Here is a 20317-nt window from a genome sequence, read left to right on the forward strand (position 1 = left end):
ATTGATAATATTTAATAGACATGAATAACTGTCTACATGCAGTCAGACCACCAACTTGTTAGAGCTTAGAGCAAAGATAACAATTAATACAAAACTAGAAAAATGAAAAATGAGAAAAGATACGACATATAATTAAAATAATTCTACTTAAAAGAATTTTTGATGCTGAAAATGGAAAATTAATGGAAGAAAGAATAGAACCATTGATTATAATGATTTTATATAGAAGTTTCATAGATTTAAATCAATTGGAGAATTGCATAGGGTGGGTGGGTATGTATGGATTGAAATATATGTCATTGGAGGGATTTGATTGATGAGATCACAAATGCATTAGAGTATTTTAGCATAAACTTCATATCCAATTGATGGGTCAGTAGTATCATCTTTAATTATGAAGGAAATCCTATTATATTGAATATGTCCTAGTCTCAGCCACTAATTAGTTGTGTGCCCTTGAATAAATATTTAACCTCCCTAAATTTAGTTTGTGTAGCTTGCAGAAATTAGGGAGTTGGATTAGATCATGTCTAAGGTTGCTTTCATTCTGATATTGTTTGATTTTATGAATTAATGATACCTTTGTTCCTAGAGTGACCTAGAAATTTGTGAGAATAAGAAACTAACATTTTAAAAAACCAGAATTATGGAGTTTTTTGATTAAATTACATTTAGTATTCTAAATGTAAAATTCCTGAGTCAAAACTGAAACTCCTCTCTCCAAAGTTACCAATTATCTCCAAACTGCCTAATCTGATAGTCTTTTATCAATTCACATTCTTCTTCAACTTTTTTAGTATTTGACACTGTTAACCATCTGTTTCTTCTCTGGATTCACATGGCACTGCTCTTATTTCTTTTCCTACTTATCTGAATACTCCTTATTTTCCTTTGGTAAATCATCTTCCATGTCATGCTCTGTGAGTGTCCCACAAGCCTCTTCTTCTACATGCTCTCTTCATGACCTCATAAGCTTGCAAGAGTTTATTAATCAACTTTATTCTGATGATTCTCAGTTTTTTATGTCTAGCCTTAATTTCCCACTTGACGTCCAGTCCCGCATCACCAGCTGCCTTTTAGACATTTCAAATTGGATGTCTTATAGACACCTCAAACTCAACATATCTAAAATAGAATTCATGTTTCTCCCAAAACCTGCCCCTGTTATGAACTTCACTATTCCCGTTGAAGACACTACAACTCTTACATTTGGTGAGCCATCCTCAATTTCTTACTCTCGTTTACTCCACATATCCAATCTATTGCCAGATTTTGTCATTTATACTTTGATATCTCATATATATTCCCTTCTCTCCACTCACATGATCATCATTCTAGTTCCATACTTCATCACCTCCTGCCTGGACTCATGTAATATCCTTATAATTCATAGGTTCCCACAGTGGGTGATACCACCCCTGGGGGGCACTGAAATGATCCTGAGGGATGGTAGTACCCTCAGGTGCAATTAGGGGGCATTGAATAAAAATAAGAGAGTGGTAGAAGCATAAAGAAAGAAGAGAAGAGAAGAAAAATTTTGAAAAACCGTTCCTATAGGTTTCATCTGTTATGTAACAGGGTTAAAATAGTGGGGATTACATCATTTTCTAAATAAACAGACAAAATGCAACTTATAACCAATCAGTGGTCAAATCCACCAACAGGTCTTAACAAGCAAGTGTTGGCAGTAGAGTGTGTTACTCATTGTTGGGAAGTCCAGCATGCATCAGCAGGAATATGTCGTGTAATGACTTGATTACAATGCAATAATATACAGTTACATGACACAGTACTGCATCATCAAAATTTCAATGCAGGAAAAACCCCACAAATTTATGATAAATTATCAAATTTATATATATATATATATATATATATATATATTTGAAATGACACAAATAAAAAAATTTAAAGGGTTAAAGAAAGTAGATTTCCAAGGGAGCACTGAGTAATTTTTTTTAAAGGGGGTAGTAGGCCAAATAAGTTTGGGAACATCTGCTCATAACTGGTCTTCCTGCTTCATTCCTCATTCCCCTCCCATCTATCTTCGTCTTAGCTGCCAAAGTGATTTTCCTGAAGCATAGATCTGACTATGTCACCCCCTTACTCAGTAAACTCAAGTAACTCTGTATTATCTTTAAGATAATAGGTGAGATAGATCAAATGTAAAATCCTTTGGCATTTAAAGCTTTTCACTGCCTGGCCCCAATCTGCCTTTCCAGCCTTATTACACCTTACTTCCCTGTACACATATTGTGGTCCTCGTACCTAGTATGTTCTTCATACATGTCATTCCAGTTCCCGTCTCCATGCCTTGGCACTGGTTGTTCACCATGCTAAGAATGTACTTCTTCCTCACCTCCACATCTTACGATCCGTGGTTTCCTTTAAGGCTCAGTTCAAATGACACCTTCTACGTGAGCCTTTCATGTTTTCCTGGTCCTCTCCTTGCTATTAATGACCTCTCAAAAGTTATGTTTTATTTTTATATACCTGCATGTTGTCTTCCTTCCCTGGATCATAAGTTCCTCAGGGACAGGACAAGGACTGCTTCACTTTCGTTTTTGTATCCCCAACAGCAAGCACAGGGTCTTGTACATAGTATATGTTTAATAAATGCTTGTTTATTAATTTGCTAAGATTTAGTCATAAATAACCAACTTGGATTTATTTTATTCTGTTCTCTCTTCCCTATTTATTTTGGAATACTAAATGTAATTCAATTTTAATTCAACAGACATTTATTGAACATCCACTATTTGCAAGACACCATTCATTTAAAGAGGTATCTGTTAAGTCTTCTAGCTTGAAACTAGAAAAAAAAGGCTCTAGCTCAGACATGAAATGTCTGCTTCTTGATACAGAGAGGAAAATGACCTCAAGCCAACAGGAAAATGTGCAGAGCAAAATACATATTCCAATTGCAGAACTGAAAATGATCCTAACCTTCCACTTTGCTCTTTAGTAAAGTCTTACTCTTATGTTTCGTTGTGGTATAGAAATGACCCTGGGTTCTCAAAAGCTGTGCCAATAAAACACAAGCTATGTGCAAGGCCAGAAAAGCTGTTGGCACAGTTTTGGTTTTGGATTCTGTCTGAGTGCATCTGAGGACCCAGATAACTAAGCATAGAAAGACTCATCAGCCACTTGCTAACCACACAATGATGGATTCTTTTGTCATGGCAATCTGTGAAATAAACAAAAATACATAAATATAATCCCGAGCAGCTTTCAGCCACTTCTGTATGGTACAGAAGGGTAACAACAGGTCCTGAGACTCAAGAGTTTTTAGACTCTGTATAAACATTATATTCATGCTATAAATATGAGATCTTAGTCTCATGACCAGTGTGAGTGTATACACTTTTAGAGAAATTGAACCATACCTATGTTGACATTCTTACTACAAACAAAATAGCAATTCAAATGATTCTGAAGATCACCTGGCAGGATAAGATACTGGACACTGAGGTCCTTTATTGACCTAAATTGCCAAGTATTCAAACTCTACCACAGAAAGCGCAACTCCAGTGGGCTGGCCATGTTGTTTGAATGCCAAACATACACTTGCCAAAAAGACTATTTTATGGAGAACTCACACAGGACAAATGCTCACATGGTGGTTAGAAAAGGCAATACAAGGACACCCTCAAGGTCTTTCATAAGAACTTTGGAATTGATTGTGTGACATGGGAGGCACTTACACAGGACCTCCCAGCATGGCATGCCCTCATCAGAGAAGGTGCTGTGCTCTGTGAGCAAAGCAGAATTGAAGTAGCTCAAAAGAAACATGAGGTGCACAAATTTAGAGAATCCACCCCAAAAGTTCACATGGACTATTTGTGCCTGACCTATGGTAGAGCATTCTGTGATACATTATTAGTATCACATGTAGAACATCCTGAGCTCATATTTGGTTTGATCAACCACAGTAGGACATACTGTGACTTGATTCTAACATAGTGATGTCATTTTGGTCTTCTTCTCAAATGAAAGACACCAACCAATAGATAAATAAGAAGATACAGAGAAGTTGCAATTGAGTGAAAGGATTACCCACAGGGTCTTCTTGAAAAGGCGAATAAGGAGAGTTTTAGGAGTTTGCTATATTCCCAAACCCATCAAGAAACATCATTTTATAGGATCTTTGATCATCTTGCCTTACAATATTCATAATAAGCATAGGCAAGAGAAATTTCCTTCCACCATTCTGAGAGCACCAACAAATGAAATGGAAGGACAACAAATAGACATCCAGTGGAATAAATTTGCTAGCATTTCTTTAACAATCTGTCACCATTTATGACATTTGAACTATCACATTTAGACACATACATTATTAAATGAAGAAGAAACATAAATGGGCACTTTAGAAAAGTAAGCCAAGAAGAGTGGTTGGACCTGACCAAATATGCATAGAAGAGGTCTGTTTTTGGAGCACAATTTTAAAGGCACTCAGGACTTGATTTTAAAGACATCTAAGAAGGAAAACTTCCTCAAAATGGAAAAGATCACAAGTAGTAGTATTATTTTTTAAGGAGTAAGAAGAAGACAGCAGCAGCTAATAAGCTCAAGTATCTATTTTCTCATCTTTATTTTTGGTGTTCAGTCTTTCAGTCATGTCCAACTCTCTGTGACTCCATGGACCATAGCACATCAATACACCATCCATGGGGGTTTTTTGGGGGGCAAAGATAGTGGAGAGGTTTGTCATTTCCTTCTCATCTTTATAAGATCTCGCAATGATCTATGCATATATCAAAGGCATGCTTAGTGAAAATATCAAAAGGAAACAGACAAATATCCCCAGTTGATTTTCAACACAGACCATGTCCACTTGATTGATCAAAAATTGTGGGGGAGATATAAGATTTTATTGTTTATTACTCATTGCAAAAAAATTTGACTCAGAGCAAAATGCAGTCTTAAGGGTTCCTTCAAAATGTGGCCCATACCTGTTACTGTCATACAAGATCCCTTGTTAGTTGCAACCGTAGAGGAAAATTTGCTCTGTTACCTTCTGATCATTAGTATCAAGTGAACAGTAAGAGCAACATGCTCACCAAAGGTATTCACCAATGTCATGAAGGATATCCTACACAAAGAACAAGTGGAAGAGATTTTCCCTATAAATGGTGAAGTCTTTCATATGTTCTTCTTTACAGATGACATTGAATTGATTGCATTGAAATATAGAGCACTTACAAAGCTTCTTCAACAAGGTGTTAGCGATTCACATGAGGGGGAAGACATGAATAAAGAATATAGAATGCCACAACATGCAGGTGTGACTGCATTTTGGTCTACGATATGTAGTCACAGTTGGATAGCATATGTGGAGAACTGATAATGAATCATATCTCTGCCTTTCAGCAGAGACTCTAAGTGCAAAATGAGGCATACTTTGCAGATGTCACCAGTGTGTCAATTTGTCTTAGCTGACTGTACTTATTTATTATGAGGGAAGATTTTGTTGGGGTCTGGGGGACACATGGATCTTGGATGAGAGGCAGCATGGAATAGGGTACCTCAGAGATCTGGCCTCACAGGCAGGAAGACCCAGGTTTAAATCCTGCCTCTGACACCTTATGCTTGTGTGATCCTCAGTTTAACCTCCCAATGTCCCAAGCCACTCTCAAAAACTACAGGTTGTAGAGCAGGTGCTAACTCTGTGTTGGTAGAAGGGGACAACCTATTCCAACGAAAGTACAACCCAGTGCCCGGAACATGGTATGTACTTGATAAAAGCTTCTAAAATTGACTTAACCTCTCACTGCTCCAAGTAACTTTATAAGACTAAGTGGTAAAATGACTATATTGGTAAAGGAATTTGCCACAAAATGAAATCACACTGATACCCTACCCTCCAAAAAAATAGAGGTCCTAGCACTTACATATTACCTTTTATTATAATTTATGTTGTTGGCAGCAGCAAAGATTATTAATAAATTGGCACATTACTTCTGATGAAGTTCAGAGAGGAATTGGCTCTTGGAATATCTTTAAAATTATACAAATACTCACCAGTAGGAGGCAGCTGGAACAAGAAAGAGAGCCACTGCCCATCAAGAAGGATCACTTATGAGAACAGGTAGATTGGTATAGAACCTTGAATTAGAAGCCCTGGTACAAGGCAAGAAACAGAAAGACATCTCCCTCTTCAGAGAGAGCAGCAGAGTAGCAGTCACACACCTATCAACAGGGAAGTGACACACACTCATATACCAGGAGTGGAAGCATAGAGCTAGGGTGGATTGAGCTCCTTGGAGAAGTCTGTGTATCCCCTTTCCCCCTACCCTGCCCCCAGGAGAAAGATCTGAGACTTGGAAGAGGTACAGTACCTTTTCAATGAAAGGATGCTATACGGCCCATGAACTAAGTGCTTAGGGAAAGTGGGACAGTAGAGTGTAGATTCTTAACCTTTTTGGTATCATGGACCCCTTTGGCACAGTCTGGTAGTGCCTATGGACCCTTTCTTAGTCAATAAGGTCGATAAACATTTATTAAGTGCCTACTATGTGAAAGGAACTATGCTAAGTGCTGGGGACATAGATAAGAATAAGAAAGACTGCCCCTGCCCTCATGGGTCTTATAATCTAATAGGAGATGACAAAACACAAAAGGAAGCTGAAGGAGGTAGAGGTAGGCCTAAGGGAGTGCTGGGCATGATGTTCTTGAAGTCAAAACCAAGCAGAGCAGCTGATGGAAAATGAAGTTACCTGAAAAGCTCTGAGCACTTTATAAAGGAAGGGTCTGGGAGGAGTTTATTGTTCCACTCTCTAATCAGAGGGGAGAAGCAGTTGAGAAGGTACATTATTCTGCTTCTCAGAAAAAATGCCTTAAAATACATAATATAAAATACACAGGAATACAAAGGAAACCAATTATATTGAAATAGCTATAAAAATATGTATGTTTTAAAAGTTCCTGGACTCCAGTTTAAGAACCCTTGTGAAGAAAAGTTTTTCTTGACTATCCCTGGGCTGAGTATATGCCTGTTGGATTTGCTTATTAAATAAAACCAATGTTTTATTAGCTGATGTATTTGAATGGAAGTTATGGACCCTTTTCCTTTTGGGAGGGAAAGCCTAGACATGAGCTAAGTTCTGATCTTCCCAGGAAAAATCCTGGGTTGGGGCAAAAGCCATAAAGTTGTTCAAAAGCCTTTATAATTAGACCTAATCTGTGTGAGTCCAGAACACATACAACAATTCTGTGACTTAGCAACTATAGGTATTATTATCTATCTCCACCTTACCTTTCAGAAAATATATATTGCCAGAGGTTAAGTGGCTTGTCTGGGGTCTTCAACTAGTTAAATGTTAAGAACAAAATTCACACTCAGATCCCACCTTCTTCTTTACCATAAGCCTTTCAATCTACACAAAGCAGAAAGGATTGAAAATCCATTAGAGGGAAATATAGGATGAAAATCCATTAGAGGGAAATATAGGATTCTGAATCATTTTTAATGGCCCTTTTCACGATCCTCTGCTCCCTTCTTCATTCCAGACCCGGCCCCCAACTGACCTCAGCTTTAACTTTGATGCTAACAAACAGCAAAGGCAGCTCATCGCAGAACTGGAAAACAAAAACAGGTAATTCTATTCACTGCAAACAAGCAGTTATTTTGTAGATTGTACTATGATAGGTGTTCAGCCTTGGTCCTACAGGGCAGCAAACTCATCACTCAGGAAGGAAGCACCCTTTAGAGCACTGCTTAGTTAGTTCATTCCTGTTTGAAGGAGTGCCCCAAACTGTCATTTGAAAAATAGTTGTTAACTTACATTTTTCTTTAAGAAATTAACTCATTGTAAAATAGATGTCTTTCTGTCCATCACTTCCCCAGTGCCATCCAATGCAGCCTCCGGTTATTCCTCTCCAGTTTCCTACTCTTGCCTTTTGTTCACCGTTTTATCTAGCCAATTTCTTACATGTTAGTTGGTCTGGCCCAACTAACAACATTACAGATAACCAGCTGTCTACCAAAAGGAAACTCAAGGATCATCATAAGTAAAATTAATTAAGAATTAGTTAAAATATTGGCAGAACAAACAACTTATTGCCTGCTTAGAAGAGAAATGAACCAGGGCACAGGGTTAGGGCTTTTGAGGGTGAGACAATGAATCTGACTGGGAAAAATGGAATATAGCAATCAGAAGCAGAGCATGACTAAGGTCTATGCTCCTAGGAGATGAGTGGCATAAGGGTTTCTCCTAAATTCTCATTACAAGACCATAAAACATTCCCTTTACTTTACCCAGGGAAGAATTGATTAACATTTCCCAGTTGCCTTTTTTCTAAACTTCTTAAAATTCTGAGCAATAGTATTTCTCTTAACCTTAGCTATTATCATGGTTTTTGTCTTCAAGAAAATGTTAAATGAAATTGTATTTGAAAGATATTCATTTCATATTTTAATTCATATTGGAACATTCAATACCAGGAAGAGTGTTGAGGCAGGGAAGGGATGGTTAGATAGGGTGTTTTCGTAGACAGCATCATTTTTGGAAAATAAAACTATGAAGTCTAGAAAATGTTACCTCTTGAATAGCTGTCATTATCCTGATTGACATTCCCCTTTCTTTCCAGAGAAATTCTTCAGGAGATTCAGCGCCTCCGCTTAGAGCATGAGCAAGCTTCTCAACCAACTCCTGAGAAGGCTCAGCAGAACCCCACACTCTTGGCAGAGCTCCGGCTACTTAGGTAAGAAGCAGCTCTCCACACCATCAGTTTTTGTGGCCAAATTTGCTTTTCACGCTATTTTAGGGGGAGAATTTAACTCCTTGGAGACAGAAACAATAGGACACACTGTCAGTGACTATTAGAGGAGTCTTTTTTTGGAATAGAAGAGGCAACAAGATTCAGTTCATTATCTTCATTTTTAATGTTTTACTTCGGTGGATCTGTGATCCACTCAATGTTAGTATTCTCTTCTTTGGTAAAGATTGTAACTAATTCATGTCTTTTAATTTTCTGTTATTCTTATCCATGGTCTTCCATAGATCAGCTACTGAGGACCTACTTGATACAGTAGAGGTCTTCTAGGTCATTTTATAGTCTCTGAGTACAAGGGAAGCATTCATACTCTATGTTGGTCTAGTTACCCATTTTGCTCTTATAACCATATAACCTACCTACCATATAGCCTTATAACCTATGTACCTCCATTTCTTTTATACCTCCATGTAAGTCTTTAATGATATCTTAAATATCAGTTCTTGCCCATAAGCCATCATTTGAAAAATGCTTCAACCTACTTTTGACTACTCTATGTCTCCCTCCATTTTCCTTTGGGTCACTCATAACTTCCTGTCAGAGTTGTACCTCATGTCTGTATAGAGGTAGATGAATTTTATAGTTCTCTTTTTATAAACCTCCACAAAGTCCTACTCTTTTGCCACATAGAGGGGTGAAAGTAACCCTGCATTCTTAGAGACTTTTTTCGCATGGTACAAGCTCCAGCAGATTCAGCTATGCTGCAGGGTTTTGGTTGGTTTCAGTAGCAGACTGTGTTTGCCTTCCAAGGACTGGCCTCACTAAATATGGAGCAGCCCATCACTAGTACAGTGGCCACTGAGTGATATAATCTTTGGCTGTGAAAACAAAAATACAAAATGATTCTCAATCCTGTGTGACCTCCTTCAGTGAAGGTGCCAGAATTGCAAAAAGGGGAACACAAGGTATTAAGAATTATAAAGTTTTTAGACCATTTGTAAACATGAACTATTGTGGACCCTCTTCTGACTCAGTGATCTCCTCAGTTACTGTAGGTTGAAATATCAACTATCCGCTGAAGATTCCCAGATCTATTTATCCAGCTCTAGTCTCTCTCCAAAGCACCAGTCCCATCTGCCAGATGCCTGTTGGACATTTTAAACTAGATGTATGTTAGGATTCTCAAGTTCAGCATGTCCAAAACAGAAATTCTTTTCCCCCAAACTTTCAATTTATAAGTTCTTTTAATCTTTTTTACATTTACTCCCCTCCAGGTTCTGTGAAATCCAGCCATATTAACCTACTTGCTGTCCCTTGTATGGAATATTCTATCTCCCATCTCCAAGCCTTTGTATTAACTATTCCTCATGCCTGGAATGCTTCTCTCCCAACTTTGGCCTCTTAGAATCCCTGACTTCCTTTAAAACTTGGCTCAAATGCTACCTCCCATAGGAGGCCTTTCCACCCCACCCATCCCCACTAAGGTGGTCTTCCATCTACTCTGTATTTATCTTATATATCTTGATTTGTATATGTTGTTTCCCCCATTAAAACATAAGCTTCTTGAGGGCAGAGACTGTTTTTCCTTTTTCTTTGTATCCCCAGTGGTTGGCATAGTGCCTGGCACATAGTAAGAGCTTAATAAATGCTTATTGATTGATTGATTAGGATATGATTTAGTGCTACAAAGAACTTAGAAATAATTTAGTTTAATTCCTTATTTTACACATGAGGGAACTTAGGGCCAAGAAGTTTCAATGACTTATATAAGCTCACTCAGATATTAACTAGTAGAACTAAATGTGAACCTAGGTTCTTTGCCAGTAAAAGAGAGAATGGTTCAAAAGGACCATGCATTATTTAACTTTTGAGTCTCTTCTTGAGAATAATATTATGTTTTACATTTAAATAGTGCCTGTTAGTGCAGTGAATGAAATTAGAAGAGAGAGAAAACAAATGAGACCTTAAGCTACATAGAATCTCATATAGCTCATCAGTGGTCCTGGGATCCCTAAAGGTTCATGGAGTAATGTCTTATACTAAAGGTCTTACTACCCAAAAGCCCTGACACCAGAATATCACACATAAAATTGTAAAAAAAAAATTCTGTGCTGTTGGTGTAGAGATAAAAAATAAAGACTTCAATAAGCTTGAGCAGGAAGACAGACTTGGATCAGTTAATCTTTGTCATTATTATGTTAAGCCATTCTGGGCAGCTGCCCACCCTGATGAGCATCATAATAACAACTGATGGTGCTCCCTATATTTACTCTCAAACTGAATGAGTACATATAGAGTTAGTCCTGTCTCCCAGAGTTCTCTGTGCACTAGGGCACCTTGCCTTTGTGCAGAAGGGGGAAGGCAGGCTGAGCTCCATGGAAGCAGAGGATTTCCTCTCTAATGACTTCTTGTTACAGACATTTCTTTCTCAAAGATCTCTCTATTCTAGTTATAAAGTACAAAGAGAAGAAAGATTTCACTGAAGAGAGGGAGAATGATACCTTAGAATAGACAAATGTACCAGGGGGACATTGAGAATCTTTCAAACCTAAGAGCAGGTATATTAGACATAAGGGAGGCAAAACACCTATAACCGCATGATAGTATCTTAAGACAACTGCTGATGTATGAACATAGATAGGGCCATGTACCATTAAGCTAGGAGACAATACAAAATGTAGAGGGCTGAGGTGAGAGCAGGCCTGTTGATACAGAGCCACTGCTATTCCAAGGACTTCTGGGCTCAGGGTCGTAGACTGTCTCCATCAGGGTCTGGGGGGAAGGGGTAGGACAAGGTTGTGTTTGAGGTGGCGCAAGTGGTTTGACTTCTCTGGGACATGCTCTGTCCCTCAGGCTTCCTCAGGCTTCCTTGCTATTTCAGCTAGTCTGGCTTGTTTCCCCTGTCAGGCCCCATATACACCAGAATACACTGAGCAGTACTTTTTGTGACATCAAAGAACTGGAAACAAAGTAGATATCCATCAGTTGGAGGAGTATCTAAGCAGTATTTGAATATAATGGGATAATTCTGTGGCATTTGAAACATTGAATATGATGTGTATAGAGGAGCTTGGGAAAACTAATGCTGAATAAAATAAGCAGAACCAAAACTACTGTAACAATATAACACACACACAAAACCTCATCACCCTCATTTTTGAATGTATACCTCCCCTCTCCTACACCTAAAAAGCCATCTCATAACAAAGAATGAAAAAGAAAGAAGGTGAAAGAATTTCAGCAAAACCAACCAATAACCCATCAGCCAAGTCTGGCAGGATGTGCTATGTCCCACATCCACAGCCACCCACATCTTCAAAGAAGGAAAATGGGTGTGCTTAAGGCCCAAGGCTGTTATACTTTGTAACTATAATGACTAAGCCTGGTCCTAGAGAAGAACTGAGAAAGTGTTCCTCCCTTCCCTTCTTTGAAGAGGTGGGGAACTATAAATGTGAAATATTGCATATCCTCTCAGTCTTGGTCTATGTATTGGGTAGTTTGGCTGAAATGCTTTTTTCCCCCTTCTTTTTCCCTGTTGTAAGGAATGACTCACTAATCGAAGAAGGGAGGGTAATATATTTGGAAATTAAGGTGATGTAAAAACAAAAGACATCAATCAATAGCTATCTTAAAGGAAAGAACAGGTCATATCAAACTAACATTTTTTTTAACAGTTTCTAAATGGGTAGATCAAGGCAACACTATAAAGTATGATTGGATTTTGGTGAGGCATTTGATAAAAGATCTCATTCTTATGGAAAAGATGGAGAGATATGTACTAGATGATAATACAATTAGATGGATTTGCAAGTTTGAACTCTTTCTGACTCCATGTATTTATTAATGGTTCAATGTCAACTTGGCAGAAAGTCTACAGTGGAGTGTCCCAGGGATCTCTGCTTGGTCGTTTCTGGGTAACATTTTTATCAATGACATGGATGAAGGCATAGGATAAATGGCATGTTTATAAGGTTTGTAGATGACACAGAGCTGGCAGTGATAGCCAACCCACTGAATGACAGTCATGATCCTGAAAAAGATCTTTGTAAGTTAGAAGACTGGGCTGAATCCAATAGGATGAAATTCATTTTAGATAATTGTATGTAGTCTTACATTTGGATTTTTAAAAATCATGTTTTGTAAGTATAAGATGGGGAAGGTATGACTAGAAAGTAATTGTCAGAAAAAGATCTAATAGCTGTAATAGACCAGAAGCTCAATATGAGTTAAGAGAGTAATGTGGCATCCCAAAAAAGATAAGAGGAGCTTAGGCTTAAAGAAAGGCAGGGAACCAAGAAGGTGATGGTTTTGTTATACTTTGTCCTGGTCAGAGCACATCCAGACATCATATTCAGTTCTGGCTATCACAGTTTAAAGAGGCCATTGATAAGTTGGAGAGTGTCCAGAAGAGGGTGACCAGGAAGGTGGAGGGCCTTGAGTCTGTGTGATATGAGGATCATTTGGGTGTGGTTAGCTTGAAGAGAACGGACATGATAGCTGTATGCAAGTATTTGGATGGCTTTTTGTGAGGGAGGGATTAGATTTGTTCTATTCTGCCTCAAAAGGAAGAAGCAGGAGCAGTAGGTAAAAATTTCAAAGAGGCAAATTGATGTCAGGAAAAACTTCCTAATAATTAGAACTGTCCTAAAGTGAAGTCAACTCCTTCCTGAGGTAGTGACTTCCTCTTCACTGGAAGTCTTTAGATAGAAGTCTAAGAACCAGTGGCAGGTATACTGCAATGTAGATTCCTTCTGGGGTCTGGACTGGACTAGATAGCCTCTGAGGAGGGTCTCCATGAGCTCTAAAATGCTATGATTATGTGAATTCTAAATTTCTATTTTCCCAAGGCAGTTTTTATCCATGATTAAAAAACTGATTTTATAGTTTTTCAAAATGAGAATTTCAGCATGGAGAAGAAGCAAGAGTTACTCTCTTTTATAATCCTCTTCTCAAAGATTTCTTCTCTGATAATTTTTTCCTTCCTGAACAGGCAGAGGAAGGATGAATTGGAACAAAGGATGTCTGCACTTCAGGAGAGCCGGCGAGAGCTGATGGTACAGCTAGAAGGGCTCATGAAACTACTGAAGGTAAGACCTGTCGACCCACTTAGAAATCTCTCATCCTCCCAGGACCTTTTCTCCATCTTCCTCCGTAGCTGCAGTTTCTGCCCTGATTGTGATATTGGAGCAGGACTAAGTTTTCCCCCCCTTAATAGTATTTCATTCTTTTCCAGTTACATGTAAAGATAATATTCAACATTCATTTTTATAAATTTTTGAGTTCTAAATTTTTCTCCTTCTCTTCCTTCCTTCCTCCCACCCCCCCAAGACAGCAATCAATCTGATATAGGTTATACATGTACAATCACGTTAAACATATTTCCACATTAGTCATGTTGTGAAAGAAGAATCAGAACAAAAGGGAGAAACCATGAGAAGGAAAAAACAAAAAAAGTGAAAATAGTATGCTTCGATCTGCACTCATACTTCATAGTTCTTTCTCTGGATGTGGATAGCATTTTCTATCATGAGTCTTTTGGAATTGTCTTGGATCATTGTATTGCTGAGAAGAGCTAAGTCTATCATAGTTAATCATTGCATAATGTTGCTGTTGCTATGTACAGTCTTCTCCTGGTTCTGCTCACTTCACTCAGCATCAGTTCATGTAAGTCTTTCCAGGTTTTTCTGAAGTTTGCCTGTTCATTATTTCTTACAGCACAACAGTATTCCATTGCACTCATATACCACAACTTGTTCAACTATTCCACAATCGATGGATGTCCACTCAATTTCAGGACTAAGTGTTAATTGCTCCTTCTGGGACCAGTATTTTGCAAAAGCTCATTAGTTATTGGAAATGCCCATCTCAATTAGGGAAAAAGTGAATATTTTAAAATAAGTACAGCTTTATTACTTTTATGTATATAAGGCAACTGGAACTAAATTAATGACCTTGAGATAATTGCTTTAATGACTAGATGAGAATGGCTTGTAATTTATCTACAGGTTAATGTTTCTAAAATAGTTGCTTCTTAGGAAAATAGTTTTCACTTACATTATTTTATGCATTCTGCCTATAGTTATTTACATTATTGACATATTAAAGAAACATTAGGTATGGTGTTTAAGTATAAACAGATACTCAAATGGATCTGTAATCTTCAATAATGCTGACCACAACTCATCTGTCATACCTATTCTGTGTGATTCTTATTATTGGGGGTGTGGGGAGAGGTGCACCAAATAGTAAGTATAAAGCATTACTTAAGAAACCCTTTCTTCATGGACAATACAAAGAAAGACCAATCTGGTCCTTGTTCTAGTTAAATTCTTTTCTTTGGAGTGAAACAAGTGGCTGGCTTTAAGTTAAGCATATTAGGATGCTGTATAGGAGAGGGCTTATTGAGGTCCCACTTTCCTTTGGGGAAAGAAAATATGCTACAGCACTTGGGCCTTTTTAAATAAGCACCTGAAACAAGGAAAGACCATCCTGACACTTGAATGTTCTCCCTCTGACACTATGTCCTGGGCATTGTTCACAAAGCAATGTGTCAGCAATCCAAAAGCAGCTTTTGCTTATGCTCTTAGTTTTGAGGTCCTGTCTGTTTAACACCATTAAGCTATACAGGGAGGACACTAACTTGCCTGCCAGAATAAAAGCCATGATTCCGTTACCATTCAGATATCCCCAAATTCTTTTCCAGGGATCAGTCATGCTCCTTGACTTCTCCTACCTCCTTCAAAGAGACATATTTTGGGAGTGAGGAAAGATTGTGATTAACTGGGGTTATTTCAAGGTCATGGTACAAATGCAGGCTTGTTCATACAATTCAATTCAACAGATATTTTAGTGACCACTATGTGTCCAACATTCTATTAGGTGTTGTGATGAATACCTCCCCTTAAAGGGTTCATAATCTAGCTGAGGGAAAAGGCCGTAAGTACATGAAACACTTCAACCACAAACTAGTACCTGTATGATTCAAAAAAATGACTAATATGGAAATAAGTGCTAGAATGGAGTCATATGAGAAAGCTTTGGGGAGAGGAGACTTGGGTTGAAATTTAAAGGAGAGGTAGAATTTTAATGGGCAACTAGGTGGCACAGTGGATAGTGCCAGGCCTAGAGTCAGTTACTATCTGTGTGACCCTGGACAAGTCACTTAACCCTGTTTACCTCAGTTTCCTCATCTGTACAACAAGCTGGAAAGGAAATAGCAAACCACTCCAGTATCTTTTCCAAGAAAACCCCAGATGGGGTCATGAAGAGTCAGAAACAACTGAAATGACTGAACAACAACAACAGAATAATAGCAAGGACAAGAGGAAGATCAAGATGTAAATTTTCCATATTAGACACTTGCCTGACATTGTAATCTCTGACTCTAGTTAGCCTGAGGAAATTGAAAAAATGTAATACTAATGTTAGGAGTTATACTTTACGTTTTTATTATACATTTCCTTTGGTTAAGGCCTGGTTTCTTTTGGTCCAAATTTATTTTTTTCTGACTCCGAGCCTATATAATCATGAAAATTTATGTGAGGAACGTCTTTATATTCAACAAAATTTATTAAATACCAAATATATTCAAGGGATTGTTCTAGATATGGTTTCTGCTCTCAATGAGTTTATATCAATAATAATAACTGTCATTTCGATAGTACTTTAAGGTTGACAAAGCACCATTTATTATCTCATTTGAACCTTGCAGCACTCATAGGAAGTGAACATCATGGCTATTATTATCCTTGTCTAACATCGGAGTAAACTAAGGCTCAGGTTAAGTGACTTATCCATCAACATATAGCTAGCAATTATCAGAGACAGAGTTTGAATCCAGCCTTATTCTGATTCTAAGTCTAGTACTCCTTCAGCTATACCATACAGCCCATATATCAGATACCCTGAATTATACAGTGAGCACTAGGCATTGGACTGAAATAATTAGCAGGGGGTATGGCAGTGATCTCAGAGCATCTTTCATTTATGGCCTTAGCTTGTTTAGCTCTCCTGTGCTCTGCTAAGATAATTCATCAGTAAAATGAAGCTAGTTCAGCTTCCCCATCTCCAAGGACTTCCCTGAAGAGAGCACGGAAATGTCATCTCAAAAATAGTATGTCTTATTTAAAGCATATACAATGGAGACAGAGCCAAGGTCCAACCCAAGGTTCCTGTTGGTTGTCAGGCAGATAGACTGTACTCTAACCAGTTTAAAGTATCACAGTTTGGGGAACATAGACCTGTAAATGTGTTTGGCTCATGTCAGAATTTGGAGCCATGAGGGACTTTGAAAGCCTTGCTTCATGACAACTCCATGTGGAATTAGCACTAGGACACTCTGAGGGCAGAACACTGTGGTCAGATCTACTCACTGTCTCCCTATTAAGCAGTTAGAGAGTTGTTCTCAGTTACTATTCAAACACAAATGCCCATGTGACATATAATTATTTTTTTTTAATTCCAGGAGAAATGATTTATCCTAATCTCCAACTGGGTCACCTGGAGTAGGTCCTTTTAGATCAGTTGGTTGCTCTAATAGAGGCCTTAAATTACTGCCTCTTGGTCATAGGTCCTCATGTACTCTCTTCTATGTTCTGTGAGCACAACCACCATTATGTTGAATACCACCAGTTGGAATGGTTCAAGTGCCACGAACACAGACTACAACTCTTTCTCTGAACCCCTGAAAGCTATAATTAAAGAAGGGGAAAAAACTCCCTGTTAAAAGGAAGGGAGTGAAGTCTAGATGTAGAGCCAGATTTTAACCCCTTCCTATGATCTGTGGAGGCAATATAGAAACAGGTCATAAGATCATTTGGTACATGCTAGACGCAAAAATAAATTTTTATCTTTTTAATAGTGTGCAAATCTCATTTCTTTAGTGGACAAATTTCTAAGAGAAGTACATATGGGCTTTCATCTGTACTAACTAGCTACATGACCATAAACAACTTAACTTTAAACTCTTTGGGCCTCATCTAGAACATGAAGAAATTTGAATCAGGTTTCTTCTGCTCTAAGAGTATGTAATAAGTCATTTCCCCTGCTGATTTCTATTATAATTTTATAGATGTTCTCCCACAGGGAAAAAAAATTGTCCCCTAGTACAACAAAAATCATCTCTAAAGAATCCTGATTTTCATTTCACAGGCACGTCCTGCCATTTTTGACGTGTAGTCTGCTTGTAGTCTGCAGTTCAACAAACATATATCAAGCACCATTATGTACAAGGCACTGAGAATACAAAGGAAAAATGAAACAATCCACTCCCTCTAGAATCTTACATTCTAATTGGAGGTAAAAGGGGAAGAGATATAAAATATACATTAATAGATAGCAAACACAGGTATAACTTGTGTATGACCCACAACCCGAATTCTGTATTTATATCAACTGAGTTCAATCATTATGGGAGACATAGGGCAGGGCAAATGCCACAGCAAATTATTTCTATTTTTTATTATTATTTATTTGCTTTGTCTTGCCTACACTTAGGTTTCCCTGGAAAGTTCAAAATAGAGATTACATCTATAGTCTCAATAGCTGCCATGCAAGCACTCAAGTTAACAGTATCCAATACAAGACAGTCTTTATTTCAGTCTGCAAAAAGAATGCCCTGACAACCCCCCCCAAAAAAAAACACAAAAAAACCCATGAAAGAGTGACATGTTTTCAAGGCAGCAGGGAATGAGGCAGTAAGTAGGAACAGATTTAAATTTAAAGTAATAATCGTGGAGGTAATCTGCCAGAGAAGATGGAAGGGAATAAGATCAAATGGAAGGATTTAACCTTGGATCAGCATCTCTTCACCAGAGACATTCAAAGAAAAAGGAGGTGAGAATAGGGGATAACGTCACGAGGACTGGAAAAGCAGATCATTACAGCTAATGTGAATCAACAGCCAGACTGTGTACCTGTTATATTGAAATAGGTTGTATAAGCAACCACCTTAGCAGCGCCATTGCTTCTGGGTGTTTAACCAAACACCCTATTTAAAAGTGGCAAAGATATTTTCAGGTGTTTTCAGACAATTATAAGTAATTCCTGATTTGAATTTACAAAGAAGGTGTTACTATCCCTGCTATGTTTAAGTGACCTCCTTCTGCTACTGTCATCCTATGTTTATTGACCCTAAAGACTAATTGCTAACAAAAAAATTCTAAATAGAACCTCTTAGCGAGTAAGAATATTGCTGCCTGTACTGAGGCAGAAACGTGGATTTTGTGAGTTTGAAATGCAGCTTCCTTGAAAAAAAATTGCAGCTATTGCCCATCAGACTCTCTCATGTATACTAGAAGTTCTGTCTCTGAACACCTCCCCAGTCCCTGCACCCCACTCAAACATATCCCCTCTCAAACTTTAGGTGATGGCTTCATGTTTGTCATTAGACAAAAATTGCAGTCATTTCACCTAATAGTGCAAGTGTAAAACTTTTGGTACACTGGCATGTGGGAATGTTAGTTCCATATTCTGCTGACCCAGCAGGACTTGTTATTTGGGATCCAAACAAGAGTAGTTCTGAGGATGGAAGTAGGGAGGAACCCAAAGAATAGCTCTGGAGAATTATATTCTGTTTTTCTATCCTCAGGAGTAGTTTCAGCCTATCACTGCATTCCCCTATGTCCAGTTCCAATCCATACATGAGAGCTGAACTTGACAAGGTCTGAAAAATTATATCATTATTTGGAAATAGGTTAGATGACTCCCCTTATGGCCCATTTTTTGGAGGAAGTAATGAAATATTCCCAGAGTGTGGTGTGGTTGCATGGAAGAAAAATATTTTCCAACTACAAAGACCTCTCTTGACCTTTTATGGGTATGGAAATCCCCATCCTTCAATCTCAGGAAAAGACGTACCAACGGCAAAACATCTCTCCGATCCTAATTTCTCCTTCAAATGGAGCCAGGGATATCAAAAGTTGAAAAGAAGAGGCTTCAAATTCTCATTCTCATTCTTTTCATTATAAGCTAATTATTAAAACCATCTTTGCCTGGCTTCCTCTGAGTAAAGGTTATTGCTATGCATTTAGTTTCCTGTAACCTTAGTTACCTGGGGTTGTTATTACAATCGCCTAGAAACCTCTGGGAGCATGACCCAGAACAAGCCTTCTTCTTGGGATTGAGCCCTATTAGCTTCCACACTCTGGGTTTCTCCAGTTGTTTCCTCCCTACCTATACTTATCCCATCCTGACCAGAGAAACCTTGTGGTCTAGAAATAAGAGTATCGTACTTGAAATCTGGAGAAACCTGAGTTTAAATCCCACATTTATTGATTGTGTGACCTTGGGCAAGTCACTTAACCCCCTGAGCCTCAGTCTCCTCTTTTACAAAATTGCAACAATGATTCTTTAAAACAGGATTATTTTTTGAGAATAAAATAAGGTAAATGTAAAGAACTTTACAAACTTTGAGATTGTTATATCAATTTCATCTTACTATTAGAGGGGCAGCCTGGTATGGTCAATGAGAGTTCTAAACTTGGAGTCATTAAAACCTGAGTTCAAATCTTACCTCTGATACATTCTACATGACCTTTGTTAAATCACTTAACTTCTCGGTGCCCCAGACAACTCACTTAGATGATGCTTCAGATAAGTT

General features: G+C 38.1%; 1 protein-coding gene across 12 annotated transcripts in view; it reads left to right on the forward strand.

Annotated features, from left to right (window-relative positions):
• The window catches only part of DTNB (dystrobrevin beta), a 307191-nt gene that overhangs the window by 223177 nt on the left and 63697 nt on the right, over window positions 1-20317 (forward strand). For all 12 annotated transcript variants that reach the window (XR_002323946.2, XR_002323947.2, XR_002323948.2 and 9 more), the window contains 3 exons: window positions 7513-7598; window positions 8593-8706; window positions 13709-13805. Coding sequence is in view for 9 of the 12 variants with exons in the window: in XM_020983941.2 (XP_020839600.1) it covers window positions 7513-7598; window positions 8593-8706; window positions 13709-13805 (297 nt within the window). In the remaining 3 variants the exon portion in view is untranslated. The remainder of the gene's footprint in view (window positions 1-7512; window positions 7599-8592; window positions 8707-13708; window positions 13806-20317) is intronic.

The sequence above is a fragment of the Phascolarctos cinereus genome, unplaced genomic scaffold, assembly GCF_003287225.1.
Source record: "Phascolarctos cinereus isolate Bilbo 61053 unplaced genomic scaffold, phaCin_HiC Scaffold_2;HRSCAF=192, whole genome shotgun sequence".
Classification (NCBI taxonomy): Eukaryota; Metazoa; Chordata; class Mammalia; order Diprotodontia; family Phascolarctidae; genus Phascolarctos; species Phascolarctos cinereus.